The sequence below is a fragment of the Festucalex cinctus genome, chromosome 10, assembly GCF_051991245.1.
Source record: "Festucalex cinctus isolate MCC-2025b chromosome 10, RoL_Fcin_1.0, whole genome shotgun sequence".
NCBI lineage: Eukaryota > Metazoa > Chordata > Actinopteri > Syngnathiformes > Syngnathidae > Festucalex > Festucalex cinctus.
In genome coordinates, this window is record NC_135420.1 from 7,132,911 (window position 1) to 7,160,643 (window position 27,733).

General features: G+C 39.4%; 2 protein-coding genes across 5 annotated transcripts in view; both read left to right on the forward strand.

Annotated features, from left to right (window-relative positions):
• The first annotated feature begins 80 nt into the window (after positions 1–80).
• LOC144026636 (G-protein-signaling modulator 2-like) lies at positions 81–27,641 on the forward strand. Of its 2 annotated transcripts, none has more exons than XM_077533468.1 (15): positions 81–248; positions 10,478–10,699; positions 10,886–11,021; positions 16,718–16,857; positions 19,549–19,672; positions 19,853–19,968; positions 21,114–21,269; positions 21,695–21,803; positions 22,596–22,749; positions 23,176–23,261; positions 23,381–23,563; positions 24,241–24,403; positions 24,826–25,011; positions 25,100–25,215; positions 26,864–27,641. In XM_077533468.1, exons 2-15 carry the CDS (start codon positions 10,479–10,481, stop codon positions 27,029–27,031), a joined length of 2,058 nt encoding a protein of 685 aa, XP_077389594.1. In that variant the 5' UTR covers positions 81–248; position 10,478; the 3' UTR covers positions 27,032–27,641. The 2 variants fall into 2 exon arrangements, with proteins under 2 accessions (XP_077389594.1, XP_077389592.1); XM_077533466.1 differs by lacking the exon at positions 81–248 and adding an exon at positions 9,527–9,754.
• Positions 410–27,733, forward strand: part of dnai3 (dynein axonemal intermediate chain 3) — a 75,273-nt gene continuing 47,949 nt past the window's right edge. Inside the window, exon 1 of one of the 3 annotated variants that reach the window (XM_077533464.1) lies at positions 410–430. The gene's annotated coding sequence lies outside the window, so the exon portion shown is untranslated. Of the gene's footprint in view, positions 431–19,991; positions 20,008–27,733 lie in introns of those variants that run through there. The other 2 variants (XM_077533463.1, XM_077533465.1) reach the window with 2 other exon arrangements.

Sequence of the window (27,733 nt, forward strand, 5' to 3'; positions counted from 1 at the left end):
TTTGTATGTGATTTATTTTCTTCTATCACGTTATCGTTTCATCATGATAGTTAGGATATTTCCGAGGGTCCTTGAACGCAGCGAGTTTCTAAATTAGAAGCAGAATTCGGGAGGTGGGAGGAGTGGTTTGCTTTCCAAAGTTGTGCTTCCCGAGCCAAAGGAGTCGTCTTCCTCCCAGATGAAACGATAAATCTAGCTGTAAACACCTGGGAAAATACGACTCTGGGGGACTACAACAAAAGAGAAAGGTAAGCGCGTTTTATAACATAGACAACAAATTGGTGTCGATAACTGGGATTTTTTGCTAACGGGTGTTGAGTTAAATTTAAAGTTCTGCTTTCAGTTCCATCGCGTGGAAAATGACCGTGTGTGGTGCCATTTAGTTCATTCTAAGTAACGTTTAGCCGGTTGTTTGTTTGTTTGTTTGTTTGTTTTTTGTTTTTTTGTCTTTTGCCTTTTCTATGTTTTCACTGGGATTTACAGTCAAACGGGAAACATGGTGACATATTCACACTATATGTGACTCAATAGTTACGTCGGCGACGTCATCAGTATTGTGCTCAGTCAGACAGGTTAGTCATTCTTCTATTTTCCATTCTTAAGCAATATGGTGTGTCTGACCTGAGAGATTTTCGGGTTTTATTAAATTATACGGTGTTCACTCCTGTCACTTTTAATACCATATTACAACGTCATTAAAACGTTCATAAAAAGGAGTACTGTAATTACAAATCTGGTGAAATTATGCATCTCAGGTTTTCCTAGAAGTCTCTTGTTTCGTGTTTTTCCTTTAAGAATGAAAATAAGAAATCTCGATGAGCGCATCACTTTTCTATTAGGCGTTGGCTGGGCGCATACATATTGAAATACTTATGGTTTAACTTAAGGATGCCAAATATAGTAGTTTTCATCTTATGCAGTCCCTTACAGGGAAGCTCATTTTCAAAAATTTTCCCCTAGCGGTGGCTTGTAGTACAGTTCTGTATTAAAGAATCTGCTGGGTGGCCAACCTTTTTGAAGCTGAGATGTACTTCTTGGGAACTAATTAATGTGAAGTGCTACCAGTTAGATACACAGTAACTGAAAAAAATAAATTTGTTAAAACGACTTTTAATGATGCTATTATCTGACGTATTTAGTGCTTTTAAAACAGCAAAAAAGGCTTCTTTTTTTTTTTTTTTTTTTTTTTTTTTTAATAAAGGTCTTATTTTTCTACATATTGATGTTTAACCCTTGACAAAAATGTGAGGGAAATCGGTCAATTTTTGCAGAATTTTCTTGCTGTTGTAAGTTAAGCAAATTCTTAAGGACAAAGTATTGTATGTGGAAATCAAGCTGAAGCTATATAGTAATACTACAGTGTCAAGAGCAAAACTTGACCTGACTATTGACAGGTATTGTTTTCCCATGCATACAAAAGCGTTGCTTTTCAGACTAAGCTTTCATATAATTCACAAAGTAGCCACTATCCAGCCAACAATGGGGAGTAAACCAACAAATAGCCAGCTGGAGATTTTGGCTGAAAGCACAGTCATTGGGTGACATCATAGCAGAACAATTTGCCAAGTTAACAGAATTATTTCCAATTGGTCCAGACATTGAATAGGAACATATGAGTAGTTAAAACTATTTTTCATTGGGCTGTCATTAAGACATCAATATGACTGCATGTTTTGTTACGTTATTCTCTTGGTTTTGTGTCCACAACCAACTCAGAGCTTCAGAGATCCATAAAAATCAGAGGTGTCCAACTTTTTCCTCCAAGGGCTGCACACAGAAAAATCGAAGGAAGGGCGACTTGAAATTCTTCAACCTCAATTTATTAAACACGCTAAAATAGTCAATAAGACAATAAGTCATATATTGTTTATATATTACAATATGAAACCTCGTAGCTTTCCTTTTGGGGATGATAAGGCAGTTGAGGATTTTATAAGATTTTGGGGTGGGTGCTGGTCCTGTATCACACTAGAGTAGATCTGCCTGAATCCTGTCTCTTCATCCAAAACCAAACAAGAGCAATTTGTTGCAACTTGCAAAATAACAATTGTAAAGCAGTTTCTTGAGGATCTATGATGTGTTCACATTCAAATCAGACATCAGGACAGAAAGTGGAGGAAATTATTATATTTATTTACCACAGTTGTATGAAGAGAAATATTCTTACTGTTTTAGCTCTAAATAGTTTATTTGCATTTTTTCATGTAGAAAAACTCTCCAGTAGTACAGTATATAAATTAGGAGACAGTCACCATCACCCCTACACCCACCCTACCCATGCTCTCACAACACCCCCACTTCTCACACATTCCTCCTCCATGTTTTTTTTTTTTTTTTTTTTTTTTTTTTAACTATCATTGCAGGTCATGTCAAAAGTACTTTTTTAGTATAGTACATTATTCACTTATTCATCATGGTTGTTACGTTCCAGAAGTCCCTGCGGTAGACAAAAGGTAGCATAATACTCAGTATACTGTATTCATTTTAAACTCTCTCTCTCCCTCTCCCCCACCCCCATATATATATATATATATATATATATATATATATATATATATATATATATATATATATATATATATATTAGGGATGGCATTTTGACAAATATCGGCATCGGCCATGTTTTGAATCTGAAGGCCGATAAAGCTCACTGAGCAGGGGATACTTGCGAACGTAGCGAATTTGGGGTTTTCATCAGGATTTGTAAGATGTTCGCAGTCAGTTTTTCATCCATCCATCCATCCATCTTCTTCCGCTTATCCGGGGTCGGGTCGCGGGGGCAGCAGCTTCAGGAGGGAAACCCAGACTTCCCTCTCCCCAGCCACTTCAACCAGCTCCTCCGGCGGGATCCCGAGGCGTTCCCAGGCCAGCCGAGAGACATAGTCTCTCCAGCGTGTCCTGGGTCGTCCCCGGGGCCTCCCGCCAGTGGGACATGCCCGGAACACCTCCCCAGGGAGGCGTCCAGGAGGCATCCGAACCAGATGCCCGAGCCACCTCAGCTGGCTCCTCTCAACGCGGAGGAGCAGCGGCTCGACTCCGAGTCCCTCCCGGATGACCGAGCTTCTCACCCTATCTCTAAGGGAGAGCCCGGACACCCTGCGGAGGAAGCTCATTTCGGCCGCTTGTATCCGGGATCTCGTTCTTTCGGTCACGACCCACAGCTCGTGACCATAGGTGAGGGTTGGAACGTAGATCGACCGGTAAATGGAGAGCTTTGCCTTTTGGCTCAGCTCTTTCTTCACCACGACGGACCGATACAGAGTCCGCATCACTGCAGACGCTGCACCGATCCGCCTGTCGATCTCCCGCTCCATCAGTCAGTTTTTATTTGTCGTAAACACATTTGGAACATATTCACACAATTTTTCACTGCAAAAATCTTTTTGAAACGTTTTTACGAACCCTAACAAAAACCCCAAATGAGCTACATTCACATGAATTTGTTACTCAGTGAGAAATTATATATAGTTTGAAAGAATTCCCCCCCCTCCCCATTTTACTGCAAATGAATATCGGCTTGAAATATCGGTTATCGGCCGACTTGACTACAAATAATCTGTATCGGTATCGGCCTTGAAAAAACCATATCGGTCTATCACTAATATATATATATACATATATATATATATATATATACATATATATACATATTTCTGTTAATGTTTTATGTTATGTTTGTTGTGTGTGTTTCTGTAAAGTGCTTTGTGACAGCTAAGGCTGTTTAAAAAAGCAATAAAAATAAAGATGATTTGCCTTTCAAAACACATTTAAACACATAATATATTGGGAGAGCAAGAGCAATGAATAACACAAAAGTATTTAAAAAACAAAAAACAAATGTGCTGTGTCATATATGATTTTGTGGCTTTCCACCTCCATTACAAATCTCTCGTCCATTTTCGCTGGTGTTTAAACAGGGAATTAATCGTTAAGCATTATGACGTTTTGCTGACATGACTGCGAAATAGGATCTGGCGAGTATTATATTTTTCATTTTATTTCGAGTCTTCCTGTCCTGCTCGATGTGTTCTATGCTAAATTGCCATTTGACAGATGCAGACGGTTGCGTCGTCCGGCAAAAATCTAAAATAGGTCTATCCATGCGGCGGGCTCCAGCTTGGCCCAGCTGGTCCGCAGTCGATCCGCAGCACATACGCAGCCGGTGTAATTTGAACAAGCTGATAAAATGGAAACGAATCGGCTGCGCCGCCGGAGCGGAGACGCAACGCACACGCATGCGGTGTAATTCAGACACATGCTTGGTGGCCGCAGTTTGTTTGTCACCACATCTTGTTTCAGTCGTGTTTTGTTTTTGTCTATCGTCCGAAAGCTGATTTTTTTTTCTTTTTTTTCTTTTCCCTGATGTTTTTTGTTTTTGTTTTGTTTTTTTAGTTTTTCCTTGCCCTTTTGCGGTTTGATCAGGGGATGTCGTTACTATTTGCAAACTGTGGGCATGTGAAGCCCTTTGAGACTTTTGTGTGATTAAGGGCTATATAAATAGACTTGACTTGACTTTTTTTCTTTTTTATGCAGTTTTCGGTGGCCGATAATTCGGTGTATACTGCATACCTCCAGTTGTGAGCGCACTGTATGGTGAGAAGAAAAAAAGCTCACTGTCCATAAAACCAAAATACTGCAGCAATTATTTTGATATTTTTAGAGGTTGACGTAGAGATGTGCATGTGAATTTTGGTGATGATTCATAGCATTTTGGTGTCATTAATCAACGTTTAGCTTTTGTACACATTTCTACTTGTAGTTGTACTAAGTTAGCAACATTTATTTTATTTTATTTTATTTTATTTTATTTTATTTTATTTTATTTTATTTAACCAGGTAAAAATGTTTGACAACTAATTCTCATTTACAAACATGACGTGGAATGAGCGACGCTGGAAACTAACTCTACAGCTGTCTGGGATTGCTGTCATGTATGGCAGCATTTATCATTGCATTTTCATCTCCGCCACGTAAGATGCGGCTACATTCATCACGTGACCAGGAATTTAGTCTTATGTCATACAGTAGAAAGCCTTTTTGAACAGAGCACAATTAGAGAACCAATACCTATTAGAGAAATATCTGTACTTACAGCGATGAATAATTTTTACGCGTTGATCTCATCCCTAACCCCTCAATTAGTGGAGTGTAGATTGCGCAATACTGTATGACATTAATTGTGTCATGTTCTTTAAGTTCAATACTTGACATTTCATTGAGAGATAAATTATGGGTCACAAGCTAACATTTAAATGCTGTGGCACATCTGAAACAATTGTGAGAATATGCATCTGACTTCAGGGGGCTATTATTGAATTTGTGATGAGTATGTTTTACATAACCTGAAGCCTATTTTCGCTCTAAAGTATTGTGCACAAGCAGAGACATGCCACCGAACCCATGGCAAAGTTTCCTTGGTGAATTCCGTTCTCTGCTTACAGTCCCAGACTAACCTGTCGGGCAAGCTGACACTCAAGAGTAGACAGATGCTTGTGGTGATGTAATTGGCAGATGTGTTTTTGGGTAGGAGCAATACACTGGTTCAATCAGCATGTGGCTCTCAATCAAACAAGTTTGTATAATATAAATGTAATCATTATGATGTGCTTTTTTTGTTTGTTTGTTTTAATCTCGGAGCATGTTTGTTCTCAGGCTTTGGCCCATCACACACAGAGCGAACTGAACTGTCGTGCAGTACGTAAGGTTCTCCAACTGGATTTTCTGAGTGGCCAACCATCAGCCTCTAGTTTTGCTGCAATTCAAAATATGAATCGCATTTGAACAGCATCGCAACGTCACATACTTAACTACCATGTATCACATGGACATTTTACAACAAAACAAAACAAAACAAACATTTCCAGGTATGAAGTGAAATCCAGCAAGCTGACGCCAACCCACCAATACGTTAGTTCCAGGATATACTGAATATTGTCCATCTATCCATTTTCTCTCTAGCTTATTCTTATTATGGTCGCAGGTGTGCTGGAGCCTGTCAAAGCTGACTTTGGGCCAGAGGCAGTGTTCTAATACTCAACTGTTCTATATACAGTAACAGTATAATTTCACATGTCCTGTACCTGTGGCTATATGTAGTATAATTCTGGTGTCACAGATGAAATGCATTTAATATGCTGTTTTGTTGTTGTTGCTCATTTATTTATTTAGTCTAGTCTGTAATGTTATTTAGAACAGGTAATTTTTTCCAAAATAAAAAAAAAAATTGCAGGAGCCATGGTGAGCCATGGCTCATTTGCATGAGACAAGGCAAGCTCAAAAAGGCTAATTAGAGGGTGAAAGTATGTTGTAGGTCTTGATCCTTGAGGTAGTTTTAAGGCCTAGTTACACCAATCCGACATGGACCAAATGTGACCGACGCCTACCCCCTGTGGCGTCGGCCCAGACGTTGGCACGTCACGTAGAAAAATGACGTAAATACATTACGTACTTTTGGTGCATGTCCAGACAGGCAGGACCGCACTGTTAAATACGCGGTCATTGACAAACATAACGTGTATTTTGAGGGAGTTTTTCCTTTCCAACAACTTGGATTTCTTCTGCCTGACGGAGACCTGGACTGTCGCCGGTGAGTCCGCCACTATAATTGAATTACGACCCCGTGGCTGCGCTGACTTGGACGCTCCGAGGACGTCTGGTCGAGGTGGAGGAACGGCAACTATTTTTAAAAACAAATTTAAATGTAAACAATGTCTATTTACTAGTGTTGTTCCGATACCGATACCAGTATCGGGAGAGGCCCCGATACTGCATTAAAACAGTGGTATCGGCATCGGCAAATACTCAGAAGTAACATGCCGATACCATTATTTCCGACGCTAATATAGGGCTTTGGATGCAGCATCTTGTGTCTTGCTTGTGCACAACATTCACTAATGTGTGACATATTCACTGCATGCCGAGCCAAGATATCCTATTGGCCCTTGAAGGCTCTGAACCAATGGCAGCTTTTTATTGTTGGGGAAAAACAAACTAGGTATCGGTATGGTATCAGCATTGGCCGATACTGCAAAACTGGGTATCAGTATCCGGGGCCAAAAAATGGTATTGGAACAACACTACTATTTACCACATCGATCAACAGCTTTGAAGCCACCTTCTTTAAAGTTGGCCAAACTGTCACTGTGCTGTGCTATTTACCAACCTCCAAACTACAATAAGGACGTTTTAATAAACGACTTTGCAAATCTTTTTGCCAAAACATATGATATGTCCTCTTTATGGAGCACTTTAATATTCATGTGTGCTGTCCTGAAAAACCATAAAGTTGAGTTGAGCTGAGTACTGTTTATCCGCCTTCGTCACATCCTCTTCTTGCCCCATGCGCTGATACGCTACCTAACAGCCAATCAGTGTTCAAATGCCCCGATGCAGATTTTAACATGTCTAATTTGCTGGAAACGAAATGATGATTGCAAGTTGCAACAAATGGACAATAAATATTCAATAGCTTCCCTGAGGCGGGTCACCGCCCAACCCTGTAGCCAGGCTGGTAGATAGGGCTATTTTTTTAGCGCCTTTTGGTTGATGTTCGTGTTTTGCCTATGATATGGTTCGGTTGGCTTCGTCAAGCTGCGATCTTTGACTCTCTCTGGAGCGGGTCGAGCCAAGCCGAATGTGAAGCAGTTGGGATGAGAATCGACACCTTCAAATCAGATCTCAGTTGGAAAAGGGTGGAATGCCCTCACCAGGTCAGGGATGAGATCCTCAAATGGTGGAGTTCAAGTATCTGTTTCATGAGTGAAGAATGGAACAGAAGCTCGGCAGGTGGATCGGTGCTGCATCTGCAGTGATGCAGACTCTTTATCGGTCTGTCATGGCAAAGGAGTTGAACTAAGAGGTGAAGCTCTCAATTCACCCATCTATCTACATTCCTGGCCTTACCTTTGGTCACGAGTTGTGGGTTGTGGTCGAAAGAACAAAATCCCAGATCCAAGAGGTGAAATGGGTTCCTCAGTAGGGTTTCCGGGCTCTCCCTTAGAGATGGGAAGCAGCAATGCTCAGTCATCCAGGAGGGCCTCAGAGTAGAGTCGCTGCTCTTCTGCAATAAGAGGAACCAGATTAGATGGTTTGAGCATCTCGTTAGGATGCCACCTGGACTTCTCCCTGGTGAAGTGTTTTTGGGCATGAGGTGACCACGGGGACAACCCAAGACACATTGCAGATACTGGCCTGGGAGTGCCTTGGGGTCCTCATGTAAGAGCTAGATGAAGTGGCTGGGTATTGTGAAGTCTGGGAGTCCCTGCTAAAAGCTGCTGTCCCAACGCCCTACAACCCGACCCTGGATGGATGGACGGATGGACGGATGGATGGACTGATGGATGGACTGAAATAATATAGCTTTGTTATTACATTGCAATGGTGATATAGTCTTAAGAATAGAGGTTGACTGCACCAATCGGTGTCATTTCAGACACATGCAAATGGCACAAAAAGGTACTGCATTAAAAAGAAAAAATGACAATGAAATCTGCAAATGCTAGCTTGTCAATATGGGTGGGATTCTTTGATGCATCGCAAAGAAACATTTCTGATTTGATTAATATGAAAATGTAATAAATTATTCATAAAAAATCCTGCAAGATGATAAAAAGATGGAATGTGCAGTAAAAGTGTTGCACCTGCCGGACAATCAAACGAGTTAGTTTCATAGGTCAGTGTCATGGTATCATACCATGCATTTCTCTTGTCAGTGAATGAATTCTACCATGTGGCAATCACTCCTGGGTGTAACTCCGCCTCTCGCCTAAAGCTGGAATAGGATCCAGCTTTCCCTTTTCACTTAACAGGATCAGTAGTTGAAAATGAATGAAGGAATGTGTTTAACACCTGCTCAAAGCTCGGCAGATACCCTTTGTCCCTAGATGTCATCTGATTTTGAGTAAAAATGTAAGTCTGACTCTGGATGAAGTGTGACTTTACAATATTGACGTGCTGTATTTTCATTTTGTGATCGTCACTACCGCCTTCCCACCCCCAAAATTGGCCCAGGTTTTTACTGAGAAGAGCAAATTATATTTGGTTGAGTGGGCTTGTCTAACAAGAGATAAATGTGCTGGTGTACATTTATGTCCGCCTCTTAGCAACTTATCCCGATCATTCAGGTCTGTCTTATTATGTTGTTATTTTTGAAGGGTCTTTATTAAACCATTTGTAACCCCTTCCCCAGGGCATCTGCTGTTAAATGATTATTTCATGGGGTGTTGAGCAAATAGCCTTAGGGTTGACTGGAGCCACTTAAAGTAGCTATAATTACCACTGAGATCTGACTTAATTGGAAGTGACACAAACCATCGTTTGGCTTAGATTTGCTGGTTCGTGGTTACTAAGTGATTGAGAGCATCAACTTATTCATGGCAGAGTTGCTGATAACTCCCTATGTATCGTTTCTTCTTCGCAAGAACACAGAACTTGCTGTCTACATAGCAGAGCTCTGTCCCTGGCAAGGACTGTTAAAGCCAATGCGAGCGTTGAGCGGATTAAGTCCTTTTGTTTTGCTGTTACCGCAGGTTAGCGGAGCTCCATTTAGGACGGCAGTAGCTGATTTAGGGTAGCTGTTTCTTTGTTCTTTATATGACATTGGGACGCCGTGATTGCGTTATGTTTATGCACATGAAGGAAGTGAAGGCAAAGGGTGCTGTTTTGAAAGAGCTGTATTTGCTTCATAGACTGAGAAGCTTGAAATGTTCGTCGTGTCAGACTGCCTTAAGTGCATTAGAATGGGAAGAAGCAACAGGTATGTGAGTCTGGCTAGAACTTCCTCGCTTGACTTAGAAGTGTTTTGATCTCATGTTTCAACATTTGCACCAGCACAATCATGATCAGTGTTTATAAATAGAGCTAAATTGGGTTTCTATGTTTGCATATGGTGTTTTCATGGGAGAAAATGCCCAATAAATATAAGATGATGTAAGATAAAGTTGAAGACTTGAAATGAGGTGTTTGCTTGCTAGCATTAATTGTTGTCTGGTGGAAGCAACCTGCATTGTTCGTTCACAGCAGCTGTTGGAGATAATTTCCAAACACCTGGTTGCGTTTGGTGATGCAATGTTCAATTAATGCTGTGTCATCAATCTGATTAACATAATGGAATTCACCCAAATTATAAAAGACAATAAAGTCTTCTTCTACAAAGCCAAGACATTGCACACGTCTCCTTTGGCAAGTTTCTCAGGAAGTATTGTGCAAAATGTTTACCGGGTCTACGGTATTTGGGCTTTTTTTTTTTTTTTTTTTTTTTAACCATGAAGAACACTGTAGTTAGTCCATCCATTTAAAAGAAAATTATGGTTTATTTTTGCTACGTTCTGTGTCATTAGATTGATTATTGACTTTGTGTATGACTAAAATAAACATATTTTGGATTGCGGTACATGGAGGTTGATATAAACTGCCGTTCTTTCAAAAAAAATTATTATTAAACATTCTTCTAACTTATCACATGTCCTGCTTCCCGCAGAATGGAGTCCTCATGTCTGGACCTGGCCCTGGAAGGTGAAAGGCTCTGTAAGGCTGGTAATTATCGCGCTGGCGTGTCCTTCTTTGAGTCTGCCATCCAGGTTGGAACCGAGGACCTCCAAATCCTCAGCGCCATCTATAGCCAACTTGGCAATGCTTACTTTCACTTGCAAGAGTATAACAAAGCCTTGGAGTACCATCGGCATGACCTCACACTGACAAGGTAGGAAGTAAGTTACAGTATACAACATTAACAGCTCAATGTCATGATTGCTCATTTTTCACAATACAAGAAATAAAATTTGGGGGGAAAAACAGCTAATCTAGCTTTTCTAAACATTGTATTAAATCACACTGTAACAGACAGAGTTCCATATTACTGATTACTTGGTTGTGGCTTATATTTTAGGACGATTGGCGATGAAATTGGTGAGGCCAAAGCCAGTGGCAACCTTGGGAACACATTAAAGCTTCTAGGACGATATAATGAAGCTGTGGTTTGTTGCCAAAGACATTTAGACATCACCAGAGCGATGTGTGATAAGGTGGGTACTAAAAATTCTCAGTATTTATGAGCATGGCTTGAGTATGGACTAGGGCTGGATGATGAATTCAAATTTTATGTGATTTAGATTTTTGGCTTCTCGATCTTTAAAATGTAGTAATCGAAGAAAAACAATTTAATGTGCAGAATGGCGCAGTGCGTTTACAAGTTCCCTATATTGTGAAAGTACCCTGAATGCACCATGTCTTAGCAAATCAATGTGTTTCTGCCATCAATAAGGCTGTTTCTCAATGTCAAGAACACAGAGTACGTTCTTGTGATGCAACGAGTAGGGTCTTGGTCAGCGCGGTCTCAAGAAGGTACTTCCCAAGCGCGCATATCTCGCTATTTCCGTAATTCATCGCAGTTATATCATGTGACTAGCTTTCAATGAATTTGTACTACTATTTTGATGTTTCAAAATGGGTTTGTACAACATACATCAGTTAAAAACCTTACTTACGTCCTTGTGATTTTGTGAGACGTCAGCAATGGCAGCCCAAGTACTGTTCCAATCGAAAGTACGCATAAACCAAGACCACACGGAATTCCCGGATGTTGTTCTTTTTTGCTAGCTTAAACCAAGGATGCATCGGTTGTTGCTTGGTGAAAGCTTGGCTGGGAAAATATCCCAAGATGCATTTTGTCCCTCAAGGAACGATTGGCGGAGGAGCAACACGTTTGTTGGTCTTGTTTCTTCTTCTTTCATTTCTGGCAGACAAGGCACTTTCATTGCTGCTCCACACCAGCATCACGTTTGTAATAGGGATGCACGATATATCGGTGGCCAATAATTAGCAACATGCCACATTGGTCATCTCTTGTGGTTGTGGTTCAACCCTAAACCCCTCTCCTATGGTAGTGTCGCATATTTGTGACATCATAATGCGTACGACCTCGTGTTCACAGAAGATGCATCACGCCGACATGGCAGTCGCCAGTGTGGACTTTCTTGACTGTGTCTCCCCAAAATGTTACCCTTGCAGTTTTTATTTGCAGTTTTAAAACATGACTGTTTTGTTTTGGCAAACTCAAAATGAGTTACTGGTTGTCTTTAAAGCAGTGATATCAATAAAATTTAGCTTCATGATGCTTTTACACAATGTTTCAATGTATTTGTACATGTTAGACTTCTAGTACGACTCGAAAGTATATGTGTGTTCCAGTTAATTTTGCAATTATCGGCTTACTTATCGGCTTTTATAGATGTACCACAATTTCAGTAGAATCAAAACAAAACCTGCAAATCACATCTGTGTCTTTCCAGAACCTTTTTTTTATCCCAATATAATCCTACATTGGATAAATCCCATGTATAATTTCAAATGATACTTCTTTAATGTATTACTATAACATCAAGTCATGTGGTACACAGTTACAGCAATGCGTCAGAACCAGAAAGCTCGCAGTAAGACAACATCCGGGTATTCCGTCCGTTCTTTGTTCGACCCTTATGGCTTTTTGCGTCCTTACAATTGGAACATTGCTTGGGCCGCGACTGATGACGTTTCACAAGATCACAAGGACATAAGTACAGACAAGAATACATATTGAGAAACGGCCTAAGTGTCTTTTTAAGCTGTTTAATGACACCCTAGTTCGAGTTAACTGTGAAACTAAACTCATGACAAGAATAAATACATTCACTGTATATTTAAATACAAAACGTGCTTTTAAAAACATTGCTAGCCTAGCACTAATGCTAAAGTGAATGCCTGATCCCATTCAGATGCGAACTGTAACTTACCCCGGGATTACACCGGATGCGTGTGTGGTGCGTTGCGGCTGCGGTGCGTTCCGGCAGCACAGCCAATTCGTTTCCATTCATTCGAATGGTGCAAATTACACCGGGTGCGTGTGCGTTGCGTGTCGACTGCGTCTCAGCTACGTCGTGCCGCAGCCCTCCGCACGGATAGACAGACCTATTTTCTATTTTTGCCGGACGCCGCATCTGTCGGCCTCTGGCAAACGGCAAGCTAGCACAGACCACACCGAGCGGGACAGGAAGACCGACGCAGTTTCGAAATAAATTTCCGGTTACTTTTCAGAATAAAACACTCGCCAACTCCTATTTCGCAATCATGTCGGCAAAACATCATAATGCTTAACACTTAATTCACAGTTTAAACACCGGCGAACATGGATGAGGACAGATTTATAATCAAGGTGGAAAGCAACAAAATTATATATGACACGGCACATCCTTTTTAATTCAAAAGGAATGCGGCATGGAACGTCATAGCTGAAGCTATGGGAGTGGACGGTGAGTTAAATCAAAGAAAGTCCACCTCTCTTTCTGCTTCTCTGTTGAACACAGACTTTCTGTGTGTTGTTTTTAATGCCACATTATCATGCGCGATCACACAAGACACGGTGGGAAGTTGTCAGCGACGGCGCTGCCGGACCGCAGCTGTGCTCAGCCGGTGTGAGTTGGCCAAAAAATTGACGCGTCCGGAGCACGTAGTCAAGACGCAGCGGAGCGGAGACGCAACACACACACATCCGGGTTTAGGGAGTAATGTTTCTTCAAATAGCAAATAGTCACACACAAAGGCTGTGGAAAGATAAGATAATACTACGCAAAGGTACAAATTCTTCCCAATCTATGAAAAATGCGTTATTTTAATAGAATTAATTGTGTGTACACAATGGATGGACCGCACCACACCATCCTTAAGAGGCCAAAATACACAGGAACATCCAGTACTTTTTTTTTTTTTTTTTTCAATTGCTATTTTAGGATATTCTTTTTTTAATTTCTTACTAATTTAATTTCTCGATGTCCTTTTAAGTCATATTAAAAAAATTCAAAGATACAAATATCCAAGAACGTTTTTTGCCATACCAACACACATTTATAATAATAATAATAATAATAATAATAATCATAATAATGCATCATTTATATAGCACTTTTCTAGATGCTTAAAGACACTTTACAGTGGAATGGATATATTATTCACGCACTTACATATTCACACTGGTGGCGGTAAACTACTTAAAGCAATACTTCACTTATTTAGCCCGTTAGCAATAGCAATACAAAGCTAATATTTTGTCTATAATTACTTTAATACTGTCATTATTTTTCACGTACAATTAGTACCTTTCAAAACACATTTTGCAACTTGCTGTTGACTGAAAATGACATCACAAGGGCTCAGGTAACCAATCAAAGCTCACCTGTTTTCTAGGTTTGGTCATGTGACATTCACAAGCTGAGCTGTGATTGGTTACCTGAGCCCTTGTGATGTCATTTTCAGTCGACAGCAAGTTGCAAAATGTGTTTTTAAAGGTACTAATTGTACATGAAAAATAATGAAAATATCAAATTTATTATAGGCAAAATATTAATGTTTGACTGCCAAAAATGGCTAAATAAGTCAAGTATGCCTTTATGTATCCACAGCAGCCCTGGGGCAGGCTGACGGAAGATTGGCTGCCAGTGTGCGCCAACGGCCTCCTACCACCACCAAACATTCACACCATTCATACACCAGTCTGAGTAGCACTGGAGGCAATGTGTGTGAAGTGTCTTGCCCAAGGACACAACGACACATAACTCAGGGGACAGCCGGGATCAAACAGCCGACGATCTGGTTACTGAACAACTGTCTCTACACCCTGAGCCACGGCCGCCACCTTCTATGTGACACAGCATAAAATACAATCCCCGAGGTCCCAGGTTAGCCCACTAAGTCCCTAGACTTGTGAAAATAACATCAAATACCGGTAAAATAAATATTGTAAAGATACAAGGGTAATGTAATGGCTATAGAAAATCAATGAATGATTAGTTTATTAATTGATTGAAATCGGACTCAAAATAACCGTGATTATTATTATTATTTTTTTTCATAATCATCCAGCCCTAGTATGGATATTGCAGTATGTTTTGTGTACAAATTAATAACAACAAAAAGTGCTAATAATATTAGTCTGATTTTAAATCTGCAGACTTACTGTACTTATAATTGAAATCTGGTGTAATTTGTGTCTTGGTAGAAGTACTGCCATTGTTATCCACAAATGAGGAAATTTTACATTTTCTTCAATAAAATAATTGTTGTCCTCTAAAACTCACACCAATCTGTGAAGAGGTTTAGACTTCAGCAAAAAAATATAACACAAATTGCCAAATCAATGAAAGAGTCTGTCATATATAGTAATATTGTTAACTACCTGCGTACGTCTGACTGAATTTGATTTTGTGATCGAGCAATCAGTTTAACTTTCTTTGATTCACCCATCACTGAAATTTACACCAAGCAACTTTTCCCTCCTGAGCCATTTCAAATCACAAAAAAAATGTAGAAAAGGAAGTATGTATGTCACATCACATGCCCTTTTCAATATTAACTCATTTGCTCCCAAAAGCGTATAAATATGTTCTATTTTAAATATTACCATGCTCCCGAAGACGTATTTATACTTTTTAATTTTTAATTTATTTATTTATTTTTTTATGCTCGAGCATATAGAAGGCTTTGATGCCGCCTCTGAACTGAAGAGAATGGTTGAAACAATGGTAGTTATTACAAAAACGGCCAGCAGGCGGCAGCAGAGTATAAGAGATCAACCAGGGCCATGTTGCAAAAAGCTCTTTTTCCCATTGTTTTAAACAGATTTGTGACTAATGATGAAACTTTTGTATATTCTAATGTTAATTGCTACATAATGGAAACAGACACAAATGTACTTTTTTCCCCGATGAAAGAAGAGACTAATCTTTCTCTTGGTAGGTTCCATGTTTTGATAGCAAGAGGACATAATACTCTGTGGGCCTTGCAAAATCAGTCAAAATCAAGTAAAAAAACGAAAAATGTGCTGGGAGTGAATGAGTTAATTGTACCATCAGAATCGTCGAAATGAAATCACCCCGAGACTTGTCTGGATGCATTTTTAGTGACTGTCCGGATGGTCCTATCTGTGTTTGAGCCCTAACCACATGCTGCCTATTCAGAAAAACCTGAAATCTTTCCACATCTGACTATAATACACTTGAGTGTTGATGCATCCCAGATGCTTCCACGCCTACAGAATGCTACAGCACGTCTGGACAAACTAAGCATGAGGCTTCATTTTAGCAGTTCTAAACTCTATGTTAGCTTGCATTTCGTATTGTTGTACTTAAGCCATCCTTCTCTCCACCAAAGCGAATCATTTCTTCAGCCATATTCATATGCAGATAATGCCTATTTGTGCCATCACTATGACATTACTCTTTATGTACATGATTTGGTCTTGACTGGTTGCTGCGTGTGCACAAATTAAAAGCTACAACACCTATTAAAACACCCTTAAAGCCCTTAAATCCATATGTTGAAGGTCTGACTGGTAAGTATTTTACAAATGCTCTTCACAAATGAAAATAAATTGATCAGACCAAATTGATGATGATGATGATGATGATGACGATGACGATGACGATGACGATGACCATAAATACAATTGAAATGCTATTTGTTGTGAGCAGTTTGTGAAGTTTCTTTTTGGGATTGTAAAGCTGAATCAGTTTATCGGGGTTGTCAGTGATGCTAGACACAGGATGTACTGTATTCTCTAACTGTTATATCAAGCACCAGACGCAAATAGTGCATATAAGCAGGTCCAATGTCAGTGTATTTTAAGTATATTATTACAACACCGCTGGTCACTGCGGCATCCATCATTGAAAATCTGCTGTGCGCACTGTAGGTTGGGCAGGCCCGAGCGCTGTATAATTTTGGGAACGTTTACCACGCCAAGGGCAAAAGCATCTGTTGGTCGGGGACAGAGCCAGGAGAGTTTCCAGAGGAAGCAAGGATAGCCCTGAGGAAAGCTTCACAGTACTATGAGTGAGTTTGTTCCACAGTCTATTAACTATGAATTATTATTTTTCTTTTTATAAATCGAAGCACCAAGCATTGCAGCAACCATACATACCTATATAGTGTAAAAGTGAAGGGTCACATGAATGTTATGCAAATGTAGAATTCTCTACCATTTTGTTTGTTAGAAATTGAAAAATGCCAAGTAACATTTTTAAACATATGGTCCCTAACCATTTTTTCCGCCATGGACCAGTTCATACAAGTCCATAACTTTCACAGACTGGCAACCACACTTGGGTGGTGGGTTTTCAGGTTGGGTGGCTGTTTAATGAAATGCTACAAAACGCAAATCCACTGTGTGTTTTTATGTGCTTCTACTAGTAGCACAAATAACATAAAAAGGGCAACGAAACAGTAACTATGGTAACGCTTATCATGACTGATAAGAGAAACACAAAAATTGGGGTATTTTGTAGATATACTGTAACAATAAACATTAAGCCACATTTTTTCAGTAACTATTAGCAGAGTCCTCCTGAAATAGGCCAACATAACAAGGAACTGCAGAACAAATGTAAAGGCCATGAATAATTCACCATAACACTAAATCAAGAGCCTCTCGCCACATATTGAGCAGTGTGAGCCGCATGCATGAGAATCACCTGTCGCTGTAACTCCATATTTTAAGTAGGTCTCCTGCTATTGTCTGTGAATGCACCTTCCTCTTTCTTCTTGGTCATAGGCTCTTGTGTTGTCTCATAGGCATGTAACGATATCGAAACGTCACGATACGATATTATCGCAATATGAAGCTCACGATACAATAATTATCACGATTAGGGTTGCCACCTTTCTCATCCCGAAATAAGGAACAGGTGCACGGCACGGTGCCATGGTGGTGTGAGCATGATGTGTGAAATCAGTGTATATTCTGATTAGATTCGAAATGCACAAAGTTTGTCAATTCCCTTAAATCCTTACTGCAGGCCATCATTATGTAACCTCAATAAACCTCAAAGAAACCGCAATTTGCCTCTTTACCTAAAAAAAAAAAAAAAAAAAAAAGGTGCAAAAAAAATAGGAAATGCAAAAGAGGAGCGTGACTCACCAAATTTACTTTTCCCATGGAGACTTTTCTTTCTTACAGGTTTATCCATTCTCTCTTCCTAACCGACCGGACAACACTACATATTATAATTATTATTATTTTCTAGCCACTTCCGCAGTATAAGCCGCTACAACAAATGCACATGAAGATGCCTGTGATTGGCTGACAGGTGCCGTGCTTCGTGACATTGTCGTTTTAGCTGATCTAGGACCTGTAGAGTGCGGTTTGCTGTGTTAAGCGCTGATTGCAAAACTTGCCAGCAAGCTAAATTCTCGCAGTATTTGTTCATAAATAGGACGAGAATACATCTTGTATTGTTCCCGCTGATACCTTCGCAGCCGACGTATTAAGTTCGGCGTTTAGAGTGGAGGCGACATGACGCTCTGACGAAACCAGGAAGTGCCTCTCTCTCTCTCTCTCTCTGTCCCTCTCTCTCTCTCTCTCTCTCTCTCGCTCTCACTCTCGCTCTCGCTCTCTCTCTGTCTGTCTCTGTCTCTCTCTCTCTCTCTCTCTCTCTCTCTCTTTCTCTCTCTCTCTCTCTCTCTCGTTGTCTCTCTCTCTCTCTCGTTGCCTCTCTCTCTCTCTCTCTCTCTCTCTCTCTCTCTCTCTCTCTCTCTCTCTCTCTCTCGTTGCCTCTCTCTCTCGTTGCCTCTCTTACCTTGAAAGATTTCCACATAAAGTCACACCCAGCGACTCATTTTATTGGCTACGAGCAACTTCCTTGTCACTTGTCAACCTACGGGAGCAGCCGGGGTCCAAAATTGGCAAAGATGCCATTTGATGCATTTCGTGTAAAAATTGAGAATTATTTTACGGGACTTTTGTGGTCTCGTACGAGACATAACAATTTAGCCCAAAAAAACGGGGTGTCCCGGCTAATATGGGACAGTTGTCAACCCTAATCACAATATTGTGGGGAGGTTGGCGTTACAAAAAAAAAAAAGGTCACAATATTGGGGGGAAAAAAATGGGCTAATACTGAAAAAAGCACACTACTGTGCTTTTGTACATAATAGAAATGTTATTATTGTTATGTTTTATTATTATGTTATGTTGTTAATTCACACAAACATTGAGTTCCTCCACATATTGACTTGCTTCACAGGCATATTACGCTCCCCTTCATCTGACAATTAGTGTAGATTTTACACATAGAAGGGCCAAAACATCCCTAATGAAAATTAAATTGGATTAAACAACTAGTCACCAGAGGGTGCTAGAACTGCACAAATGCAAATGAACCTGACTTTTTTTTAACAGCTGTGTTGCATTTAAATATTGTGAACAATGCGACGACGATATTGTGGCAATTTTAATATCACAATATCACGATATTGCGCTTATCGTTGCATCCCTAATGCCTCATCACTGAGCCTTTTCCCCTTTGCAAAGAAATGCTCCAATTTAAAAAAAAAATAAAAATCATTTTGCTAGCTTGTGGATTTAGTATCAGTGCTACGTGACTGCGATAATTACCATCTTGACATGAGTCTCATAGACTGTTATAACAGAGAATCTGGTCACTTAGTTTGTAATGTAATGCAACAAAATGGTCTTTTAGCATTTCAAAAGCAACTTTTAGTAGCTAATCTTGGCTGTAATTTCAGGGCAAACCTATGTTTGGTGAAGGAGTTGGGGGATCATGCAGCCCAGGGTCGTACCTATGGGAACCTTGGTAATACCTATTATCTGCTGGGGGACTTTGAAACTGCTGTTGCAGCACATGAAAAGGTGGGCTTCACACAAGTGAAAAACAAAAGTGCACATCCATCACCTCAAATTACAGTATGTTGCCTTTGCTCATTAAAGGGTCACAGTGCCTGTGCTTGTCTTGACTACTTCAGAATGTGAACAGCTCAAACTAGTTTTGATACAACTAATATTAATTCTTCTATTTGTTATGTTTGGCAGCGCCTTCTTATTGCCAAAGAATTTGGGGACAAGTCTGCTGAGAGGAGGGCGCACTGTAACCTTGGCAATGCTCATATATTCCTTAGTCAATTTGAAGTGGCGGCTGGTCATTATAAGTAAGTTTAACATTTATTTATTTGTTTGTTTGTTTGTTTGTATGTTTGTTTACATTAATATGGTCCTAATAACAAAAACAGCATTCTAGTTTTTTTATGTTATGCTTTTTACGTGATGTACTGTTTCTATAGCTTAGTGAATAGAAGACCTACTCCTTGAAATCATAAACAGTATTGCCTGAGCCTCACAAATGAGCTCTTCAGGCGGCACTCATTAAAATTGTATTTGATACTTGTGAAAATGCGCAGATATTAGGGTGCTCGTTAACTTTAAATAGGCAGTTAATGTTTGCCTTTGCAACTTGCATTGTACCTAAAAAATAAAAACCACCAGCGTCTTTGAAATTAATTGCCTTCAATTAATGCAAAAATAGCTCACCAGTGATTGGACACTGTCTTGCTAAGAAATATTAAAACAGAGGAAGAATATCAACATTCATTTACTTATAAACTTAACATGACACATATCTTAATGTTCCTATATTTTGTTTAAAAAAACTAAATAGAATCTGTTACATGAACAAAAATGCTGTTTTTATTTCCCCAAATATTTCAAAGAAGCACATTTTAGAGCTGTAATTTTAATATTTTGATATTTTTGCTTATATCAGCTCATGCCTATTAATAAATTGTCCCGGTATGTGTATGAAAACTGTTCCTTGCTCTGCAGTGCGTACACATTTAGACCAGGCATGCTGCTCTGTGGTAAACCAGAAGAGCTGATAACAAAAACATTTTTGTCATCCAGCATAATAAACATATCATTTAGGTATACATATGACTGTTATTATAAAATGCAAGTAAATTAATGTGAAATATCAGGATATGTATCACCTTGTATATCATGTATTGGGATACATATGTATCGCGATACGTATCGTATCGTGACCCTGTATTGTGATACGTAACATATCATGAGGTTGGCGGCAATACCCAGCCCTCGCAGATATACATAAACATAGAAAAGCAATCACATTAATTTAGAATAAGGTTTCATGACGAGGAGGAAGTAATTCCTTAAAGGAGAAGACCTCAGAAAATAACAAAGGGACAACATGGAGAGAAAAAAAAATGCATAACTGTCATTCCCCTGCACCCACCCGAGACATTCTTTGACCTGGTCTCCCCCTCTGCTTTATCCTAAGGAGGACTCTGCAACTGGCCAGACTTTTGAAGGACAAGGCGGTGGAGGCCCAAGCCTGTTACAGTCTGGGCAACACTTACACACTCCTTCAGGACTATGAGAGAGCCATTGATTATCACCTCAAACATCTGGTAATTGCTCAGGATCTCAATGACAGGTACAGGTCATACAGTGCATTCCTTTGTACTGCTTATCTGGAAAAAGTACAATTGTGCTACTGGATTTTGGTTCGGGTCAAATAATTTCAATGCATTGTTTATTATAAGCTCCTCTTTGGTGAACACTGAAATGGCATTTCCAAAGCAGACCAGTTAAACCTTGTTGTTCTTACTGTACTTTGTTAAACAGCACTTCAACATATATTGTAATCAGGAAATGTTTATACAAATTTAAATTAGCTTTGGTTTGCTATTGGCACAAAACATTTCTAAAATAGAGAAAGTTGGAAAAAATAATACAAGGTTAATCGCCTTCACTGGTACTAAATGTTGTCATATAAGCACATTTTCTCTGGTTTGAATAACAGTAAAGGCATTTCCCTGTCAGATCTCATTTGAAGCTGTTCTGTGTGTCCTTCTTCAGGATTGGTGAAGGAAGGGCATACTGGAGTCTAGGAAATGCCCATACCGCCCTGGGGAACCACGAGCAAGCTATGCATTTTGCTGAAAAACATCTGGAAATCGCCAAAGAGGTGTGTGATTATTGTTTACTACGTCCTTCCTCTGAGCCCTTGTGTAACAGTAACATCGCCATCTACCGGTTAAAAGGGAGAACGGCACTCATAAATTACCGTACAAACAGCTACACTTGTCTGTTATGAGATGGACCCTTAAATCTGTCATTCATATCTATAAATACTGACCATCTTCCCTGCAAATATTTAAACCTTGTTCATATATAATATGAAATAACATACAAAAGTCTTGGGAATCATTAGTGTTGTTCTTTGCTACAATAACTATAAACAGTACAATAACTAGAATATATTGTGCTCATTCATTAGAACCACGTCCGCCAAGGGTGAGCTGTTAACAAATTTTTTTGTTATTGTGTACATTTATTGATTTATTTATTTATTTATTTGTTTGTTAACCAATACGCCTACTGTAGCCACTGGCATTCTTGGTATTGTACCCATCTAGCAAACTTATCCATAATCCCACCAAAATGTAATAGGCTCTTCCTTGGTCCATGCACCAGCCCTCTAAGTTTTGTGGAAATATTTTTGTCTTTTATACATTTTAACCTTGTGAATGGCTGGCAACGGGTTCAGGGTGTACACTGCCTCTCGCCCAAAGTCAGTTAGGATAGGCTCCAGCACACCCACATCCCTGGTGTGGATAAGAGGTACAGATAGATCTGGATGGAGGAATGTATTGTACATTTTAGTTTATGGGGTCAAAATATCCCTGTGTCTCCATATGAATAAGTATTCTGTATGTAATTGCATCACAATTTACAATTGATCTTGTTATTGCTTTAGACTGGAGACAAAAGCGGTGAGGCAACTGCACGGATGAATTTGTCAGACCTCCGGGTTGTTGTGGGTCTGAAGTCCAACATCTATTCCAACATCTTTGGCAAAACTAACAACACTGCTCTGTCGGTGAGCCACCAGAGTTACCTCAACATGTCAGGTAAATACGAACTGACCTGTTTCACTTCTATCCTACAACTGTGTTTTCTATCAGAGAACATCATCATTGTAGAGTTCTGGTAAACATGTGCCTGCAAAATAGCGTCAGCTTGGAATAAAATACAAGTAGAAACAAACACATATGCTCTTTAAAGTTTAACAGTCACCAGACCAATGTTAGTGTATTTGAGGCGTCTCTTGTTATTGGTCCTGTTTTGTTGATATCAGACTGATGAATGTAATGTCATCCCCCCCCCCCAATGTTGATATCAGACTGATGAATGTAATGTCACGCCCCCCCAATATTGGTATATCTGTCCAACAGTTATCATGTATCCCTAATTTATGTAATCTTTGTACTCATTGTTTGTGATGCAAAAATGTTGTTTAAACTTCTTGATCAAATTTGGCTAAATGTGTCTTTCAGGGATGAAGTCACCGTCAAGGATGCAAGGCAGTGCAGAGACCCTGGACATGAGCCCAAATCAAACTGGAGATTCATCGTTGCATCCGGTATGTGTAACTCATGGTATCAATTTGTCAAGCATATATACACATCATCAGAATTAGGCAGCACTATGACAATTCTGGATGTCTTTGTAAATGTTGATACATCTCAATGGAATTTCCAGAGCTGGGAGGAAGATAGGCTTTCAAGGTCTTCAAAAAATAACACAATAAAGGCTTCCACTAAGCTTTTCCTCTTCCATCGACTAAAAAGCAAGAAGCATAAAAACAACAAATCACCAAAAGACCAGCACGAAAACATGTTGGACCACTCTGTGCCTGATTTAGACCCACCAGTGTCTCCTCAGGTAATTTTTAATTCATTAGCTTGCCCATGCATTCTTAGGACAAATGCAACCGCATACTAGGGATGTCACGATAAGGGCAATATCATGATATCGTGATATTAAAACTTCCACAATATCGTCGTCGTCATGTTCACAATATTTAAAAGGAACACATCTGTTCAAAAAGTAAGGTTGATTTCCATTTGTGCATTTCTAGCACTCTCTAGTGGCTATTTTATTAGTGCAATTTAATTTTCATTAGGAATGTTTTAGCCTTCTATGTTTAAAATCTATGCTAATTGTCAGATGAAGGGGAACCTAATTTGCTTGTGAAGCGATCAATGTGTGCTTGCCTTACCAAATAAGTACCTCAATCTTAATTTGTTATTAGAGATTGTAGGTGGTTTATATGCATTCTGTTTTGTAGTATTACAATATTGTGTTTTGTTTTTTTTTTTGTTTTTTTTTTACAATATTGCAATCTTTTTTTTAAATATTGCCAACGCCCCCACAATATAGTGATAATTATCGTATCGTGACCTTCATATCGTGATAATATCACATCGTGATGTTTGGATCTCATGACATCCCAACTGCATACTGTACATCGTCTTGTGATGCCACATTATGAGGTGTGTCAGAAAGGTTCCAGGATTTCTGTTGAACTTCTTTTGTCTTTTATTGTTTGTTTCCTGTAGCCAGCATCATATGACACAATTGGGGAGGATGGCTTTTTCGACCTCCTCTCTCGTTTCCAGGGAAACCGAATGGATGACCAAAGGTGCTCTCTTTTAGATGGCTCGAGCCATCAGCCTGCCAGTTCCTCTCCCTCATCCACCCCACCTGTAGCTGAAAGGAAATGTAAGTCTGCCCCTGTGTCTCGACATCTGTTTTCACACCATATTAAACTAAATTCAAGTTACTGTATTCTTCACTTCAACATTGGCAAGTACACTCTGTCAACCTGGCACATTATGGTGTGAATACAGAGGACTACCCACAAACTTTCCTTTATGATATTAAATATTGTGAATTGGTGATATAAGGTACTATTCCACACGACATCTCTGCTTTTGGGAATCAGGTTAGAATCGGGCTTGATTGTTGTGGAATATACACTAAATCAAATGAGGGATTAGTTAGTATTTTGGTTTCAGTTTTGAGAATTACTTCATGAGTCAAAAGTATTATCCTTGCCTCCACTGTGTTGGAAAGTGACTGGCAAAATTAGTAGCATCCATTTCTCATTTATTTTGGGATACTGTTCCTGATTCTGTTTCTAGCTATACTGGATTGCGAAGCACCATTGCAGGATCCCGGTCATTTCCTGGAGCTGCTGGCCAGCTCCCAGGGCCGTCGCCTGGACGACCAACGAGTCAGCCTGAGCCATTTTCCTGGCTTGAGACTCAGCACCTGCAACCGGCCCAGTACACCCTCCACCTCCAGCGAAAACCAAGACCCTTCACAAGGTGATGAGAGATGATATACAAAAAAACAACTCCACTGATGCTCACTTTCACATCTGCATCCAACGCTTTTTCTGCTTGCTCCTTCCAGCCCCCATTTCCAGTGCAGATCCAGCTCACACACCCTCCCAATACAGCTGCATCGAGACCAGCACTGACCAGTCGGACGGGGATGATGTCTTCTTTGACATGCTAGTCAAGTACCAGGTGAGCAAAAACCTCAATAGATTTATTTATTCGAGCAGTACTTCATTCATTTATTCATTCATTCATTCATTCATTCATTCATTCTCTGAACCACTTATCTTAACATTGGTTACAGTTAAGGCAGCATTTATCGAGGATTTAATAAATAATATAAAATGAAAGGATTTATAGACAGTGGATATAAAAAGTCAACACCCCCTGCCCCTGTTCAATGTCAGCTTTATGAGATGAAAAAAAAAAAAAAAAAAAAAAATGGGACCAAGGTACAGTAAATCATTTAAAATAATTTTCTACCATGATTGAATCATTTAAATTGCACAGCTCAATGGAAAAGTTTTATTTTTTTAAATATCTTTTTGAGAGGGGAAGCAAAAATAAAGAACAGGGTGGGATAGATAATCGGCCTAGCCGATAATCGGTGCTGATATTCAGCATGTGGACGAGCATCGTCATCGGCCTTTTTGAAAAACCATATGGCCGTTAATAGATCAATGTAACTGTTAGTGTAACTTTTTAATTGTGTTAACGCCAGGGAACTATTGATTAAAGGGATACTTCACTTATTTATCCTATTATAGCAATAAAAAGTTTATATTTTGTCTAGAATTAATTTGATACTTTCATTATTTTGCACGTACAAATAGTACCTTTAAAAACACGTTTTGCAACTTGCTGTCGACTGAAAATGACATCACAAGGGCTCAGGTAACCAATCATAGCTCACCTGTTTTCTAGGTTTGGTCATGTGACATTCCCAAGCTGAGCTGTGATTGGTTACCTGAGCCTTTGTGATGTCATTTTCAGTCAACAGCATGTTGCAAAATGTGTTTTAAAAGGTACGAATTGTACATGAAAAATAATGAAAATATCAAATTTATTATAGGCAAAATATTAACTCATTCACTCCCATCCATTTTCACAGAAACAATCCCGTTCGCTCCCGGCTGTTTGAATGGATTTTGACTGATTTTGCAAGGCCCACAGAATATTGTGTTCTATTGCTATAAAAGCATGGAACCTCTCAAAAGAAAGATTAAAGTCTCTTCTTTCATCTTCTTTCAAAAAAAGTATGTTTCTATCTGTTTCCGTTTTGCAGCAATTGGCATTAGAAGAGAGCTAAGTTTCATCGGTTTTCACAAATCTATTTAAAATTCTAAGTAATTTAGCTTTTTTCAACATGGCCCTGTTTGATCTCCTTTGCTCTGCTGCCACCTGCTGGCCGTTTGTGTAATAACTACCATTTCTGCAACCGTTCTTTGCAGTTGAGAGGCTGCATCAAGGCCTTCTGTATGCTCTAGCATTAAAAAAAACAAAAACAAAAAAAACAACGTAATTACACATTATTGGGAGCAAATGAGTTAATGCTTGACTGCCAAAAATTGCTAAATAAGTAAAGTATCCCTTTAAAAATGTAATTTACCTTTATAAGAGATGCTGCTGAACGTCACCCTAGGAACTCTCTGCATCTTGTTTGCACGTTTTTGTTTGAAATTAAAACCAAGATAAGTAAAAACTTATATATCTTGGTCTCATTGTATTATATTATAAAAACTTGGCATTTGAACAGGGGTATGTAGATTTTTTTTTTCTCTACATTTTACACTTTATCAATCATCAGCTTTACTAATGGTTCTGTTTCATGATTTAGGGCTCCAGACTGAATGACCAAAGGTGCGCTGCTCCACCCTCTGCCACACGAGGACCAACTGTCCCAGATGAGGATTTCTTTAGTCTCATCTTGCGTTCGCAGTCAAACAGGATGGAGGAACAGCGGGTTGTGCCGCCATCGGACGTCAGTCAGTCCAAACCAGACTGACATCATCCAACAAAATTCTAATTTTTATTATTGTAGGATTCAAAATGGAACTTCTGACCTCCTGTTTTGTATTATATTTTATTTTTTCTTGATGTGGGGCAGTGATATAAAACGGAACAGAATTCATCAAGTATTGGTGGTCCCCACGTATATGGGCAACATCATAGGGATAGTGTGACATTTGAGGAATATAAAGCTTCCACGCTAAGAGTTGTATTCTCTGGCTAAGTGGCAATTTCTCCCAAATGTCAGCATCTTTTGGTAGTGCCTCTCAATGACAATGAATGAAAAGGCCAAAATGAAAAGCAACAAGGGAATTATGGACTTCCCCAAATCCCTCTTGACACTGGAAGGCCCTTGTCATTATCTCCTCTGTGTTGTGCAAACACATTTTAGACATCTGTTTGGACTGATGTACTTTTTTGCGTTTGGATTAATGCCAACCAAGTGTTCTTGTTTGGATTTATCTTACATGGGGGCCAGTGTGGCCACATTCTCTGCTTCCCCAGTGTCAAATCATTTGCAAAATGCTTGTTGGAACATGTACTGCATTGTCTGTGGACCAGATGTTTATTTGCCAGTCATAAAACGTACTCTTATTTCTGAAGTATTTTAAGCATGTACTGCACACTTAAGTGCCATTACTAATTATTTTTCTTTTTTAAGGCCACACTTTTGAAGGGACTTTAACTAGTGAAAAAA

What these genes read in the sequence shown, in the direction of transcription:
- LOC144026636 (XM_077533466.1), top strand. Translation starts at nt 9,702, where the DNA reads ATGTTCGTCGTGTCAGACTGCCTTAAGTGCATTAGAATGGGAAGAAGC. An exon ending in AGAATGGGAAGAAGCAACAG is followed by an intron (nt 9,755 to 10,477) that starts GTATGTGAGTCT and finishes TGCTTCCCGCAG; the next exon opens with AATGGAGTCCTCATGTCTGG. An exon ending in CATGACCTCACACTGACAAG is followed by an intron (nt 10,700 to 10,885) that starts GTAGGAAGTAAG and finishes CTTATATTTTAG; the next exon opens with GACGATTGGCGATGAAATTG.